Source organism: Pararge aegeria, chromosome 2, assembly GCF_905163445.1.
Source record: "Pararge aegeria chromosome 2, ilParAegt1.1, whole genome shotgun sequence".
In the NCBI taxonomy this organism is placed as follows: domain Eukaryota; kingdom Metazoa; phylum Arthropoda; class Insecta; order Lepidoptera; family Nymphalidae; genus Pararge; species Pararge aegeria.
The window spans coordinates 7,951,423-7,955,421 of NC_053181.1; the positions used below are offsets into that span (position 1 = coordinate 7,951,423).

The 3,999-nt window shown below is 31.4% G+C and overlaps 1 protein-coding gene across 1 annotated transcript; it reads left to right on the top strand.

Moving 5' to 3' along the window:
• Positions 1–333: 333 nt before the first annotated feature.
• On the top strand, positions 334–2,547 carry LOC120632154 (odorant receptor 46a-like). Its single transcript, XM_039901963.1, has 5 exons — positions 334–1,115; positions 1,197–1,296; positions 1,401–1,502; positions 2,118–2,273; positions 2,485–2,547. Exons 1-5 carry the CDS (start codon positions 334–336, stop codon positions 2,545–2,547), a joined length of 1,203 nt encoding a protein of 400 aa, XP_039757897.1.
• Positions 2,548–3,999: the final 1,452 nt, after the last annotated feature.

The window sequence follows — 3,999 nt, forward strand, 5'->3', positions numbered from 1 at the left end:
TTCACTAATTGCACCTCATTTAAAAATGCAGCTCTTGCAATTAACCTACATCCCTTTGCATCGCTTTACCTACACTTTATAGAAAGTTATTGGTAATTCACTCCTTTGAAGTGCGCCGGATAGTTTTTTAATAAACAACATAATGACAAACTTAGGCCGCTAAATACAGAGCCTACGTATCGTTTGAATTTATTCTTTGTCTTTAATTATAAAAAATACACATTAAAACTATCAATTTTTGAGTCTTTTGCTTTTAGAAGTGGAGTTGAACAAACGTTCCATACATGCAACAAATTTATGGTGAACGTTAAAAAATATAAGTACACCAAAACGATGATTTTCTTGAAACCAACCGATTGTTTTAATAAAAACCTAAAATTTTGGAAACTACTCGGAATATATCCATTCAAAGTTAATTGGAAATTTTACGAAATTTATTCGATAATTTTTGTGTTTCTGTTTATATTTTTGTACGACGGATTGATCACAATTACTTTTTTTTATTTACCAAGAGATCTAGATCACTTCGTAGACGAAATGATATTTTACTTCACAGTACTAGCTGTGATGTCAAAAGTAGTAACGTATATGTTGGCAAAAGAAAAGATGTGCAAAATTTTCGAAATACTCGACAGTGAAACGTTCCAACCTGAAAGCAAAAAAGGACTGCAAATTATTACAAAAGCTAAGAAGTTTAATGTTAAATACTGGAAGATTGTCGCCTCAGTCTCTTATTATTCTAATTTGGTTCACATTTTAACACCATTTATCGCTCATATCTTCAGCTCAGTTCCACTGTTGCTAAATCTATCTAATTATTCTTTCCTTAGTGACGATTTCATTGAAAAGTACATTTATCCCATATATTTTTATCAAGGTATAGGGATGCACATAAATATGCTTTATAATCTAAACATTGACACGTTTTTCTTAGGCCTTATGGTTTTTGCTATTGCTCAGTTGGAATTGCTTGAAGATAAACTAATAACTATTACCGATGAAAGTAATGCAAAAACACATGAACACAAATTAAACTCTACAAAGAGTGCAACAGATGATACGATTTTAATTACGAAGTTAAATAAAGCTATAATACATTACTATTGTGTGGACAAGTAAGTGGCTATTTTAAGTGAATTTAGTTTTAGGGTCATGTTATGTCTCAACATTGTGATAATTTTGTACTGATTTTTTAGATTTTGCAGTTTGATCGAACAAGTATTCAGTGTGACATTATTTGTACAATTCAGCATGGCATCATGCATAATTTGCGTGTGTCTGTTTCGTTTCACTTTAGTAAGTTGTAAACTTAATCATATTAATAAATAAATTCAACAGTATAATAATTGAACTAGTTAACATAAGTAATTACTTTTTAAATACGAGTATATAACTTGTAGCCGGCTACCGCTGAGTACTACATGTTCTTGGCAAGTTACATTTCAATAATGATAGTACAAATTATGGTGCCTTGTTGGTTTGGAACCCGCATAATGGATAAGGTTTTTATAATTTATTTATAAAAAAATATATAATTCTTTCTATAGTACACTGATTTATTTCAACCTGTTTTTAAGATTTTTACTTACAGGGACTTCTACTCTGTGAAATGTGTGTAAACATAAATTTGTGTTTACAAAAATTTATTAACAACTATCAGAATTTATTAAACCCATACTAAATTTTGATCGTTTAGATTTTCCTGCTGATCCTTTTGGTGTACCCCCAATTCTCTTTATTCCTAGATTACCTCAATATTGAGGCTAATTACAAAAACAACTTATCGCTTATGTAATTTTTACTTATTTTATTTATTACTTTTGTAATAAATAAATTATTAATACATTTTCAGACGATTGCGATATTCTACTAGGTTATATTCAGATCTAACCTTCAATTTTCTACTCTCAATAATTCTATTTAACAAATGAAGATATTTATAAAATGTGAAAGTGATGTTAATGAATTTTAAATGGAGTATAAAATGAAATAGCGGAGTTCTAGGAAAATTTTACTTTTTAATCAATAAATAATATAAAAGTGTTACACGCACACACTTTTTTTTATATAGATAGATACAAATCTTTCCCAATAATAACATCGCAAGTTTTTCGCAGAGTAGCCTTTTATCTCAAGCTATCTACACTTGCGACTGGACAGCACGATCTCGACGTTTCAAGAGCAGTCTGAAACTTTTCGTGGAGAGGGCTAATCGTCCATTATCTATTACTGGATGGAAAATGTTTCCTCTGTCGCTGAACACTTTTACATCTGTAAGTATTACAATAACACATTTATTCTACTGTTAGTTAGTAGGAAATTATCTGCATATCCTTTAAGAGAACTTAATAAGGATAACTTAATAAGGAAGGAAGGAAATCTTAAAAGGACCTTAATTTCTGATTTGATATTTTATTTGAGTTTTAAATTTTTTAAATGAATTTTAAATAAGTATGTAACTTCCTTCTCAATTTTCTATTTCAGATTATGAATTCAGCGTACTCATTCTTCACGCTTCTACGGCACATGCAGTCACGGGAAATATAAATTAAAGCACTATTATTTATTCGAAATAATCTTTTAGGCATTAAGGCTACTTCAAATGTAATTTTGCAATATATGGAACAATGATCACTTTTATTATATCACCAATAATCAAGTAGATTTATTTCACACTTAACTTTAATCCGTCTCTTTTATATATCTTATTTAATATTTATTACTCGGGCAACTAGACATTATAAATATACATTTAAATAAATAAAAAAGTATAAATACGAGTATATACTACAACAACACACACGTTGCTATCTAGCCCCAAAGTAAGCGTAGCTTGCAGGGTACTTAGTTGACTGATGAGTATTTTAATGAATAATATACATAAATACTTAGAATATTCATATAAACACCCAGACACTTATTATTTAACCGTTACAATTATTATTGAACCGCTTAATTGAGCTTACTTTAGCAAGACCATAAAAAATACATGACACGTACATATAGCCGAAATAATTAGGATCTATATAAAACAAAAGTCACACAAATACTGAAGACAATGGCTACTCAGCAGGTCATCTGTTAGTCGATGTCCCAAATAAGGTGTGTTTTTCCTGAACGACGAAGAAAACAAGGATTTTGCCCACGACTAGATAAATAAGATGTCCAAACGTGACAAGGGTGCTGTTACACTTTTTATAGAACCTTTCAACCGGCGGAACTGTGTTGTATTCAGGGTCCATCCGATTCTTTGTTACCACTTACATTATTTATTAAAGGAAACAGACTCTGTATTGAAAGAAATTAACTGTAGTGCTGCTTTGAAATCTGAAACATTTTAAAATGAAAATGAAATTTGTAATTTTGATATATCCCGCACTGATAGTGGCGTGCACTTCATACATGCACAAAAGCACTGCATACCCTAAAATTTATATATAGTTCGTATAGGAGGAGGCTTTTGGCCATTTTATGCAATTTTTCTGCTGTTTGCATACCCTGGTAAAAAACCCAGTGCACGCCACAATCGAAAACAATTGAATCTCATAGTTTAGTACATCAATACGTTCCACTGAACAATAGTCTCCAGTGAGAACATTACTTTAGCTCGTAATGGACACTGGCATATTTAATAAGGCCATTAAGAGAGGTGGGCAGGGTATATCGGTTACGGAGAAACTGCAAATCTCATAACTTAACAAACACATCAGACCGTCTGATGTCGGTAGCCCAACGCTCAACGATACCGACAGCTTAGCGTACTATCAGAAACACAGGGTGGATACCGCAAATTTCCTTTCTTCGGCCTGGTACCGATTTTTAATAGAAATACCCAAATTATTTGTAGTTTTTTAACTTAATACCGAACTAGGAATTGAAACCGACGCCACGCGATCTGTAGTTGGACATAACAACAAGACCAACGAGGCTGTCACCGTTAGCTATTTATAATGATAAAGTTCTATTGTAATGCTAAGTTACATAAAGATTAATATAATC

Excerpts from the sequence above, each read along its gene's own strand:
- LOC120632154 (XM_039901963.1), top strand. The coding sequence starts at position 334 with ATGATTTTCTTGAAACCAACCGATTGTTTTAATAAAAACCTAAAATTT. Across the intron at positions 1,116-1,196 it reads CATTACTATTGTGTGGACAA|ATTTTGCAGTTTGATCGAAC; the intron begins GTAAGTGGCTAT and ends CTGATTTTTTAG. Across the intron at positions 2,274-2,484 it reads CGCTGAACACTTTTACATCT|ATTATGAATTCAGCGTACTC; the intron begins GTAAGTATTACA and ends TTTCTATTTCAG.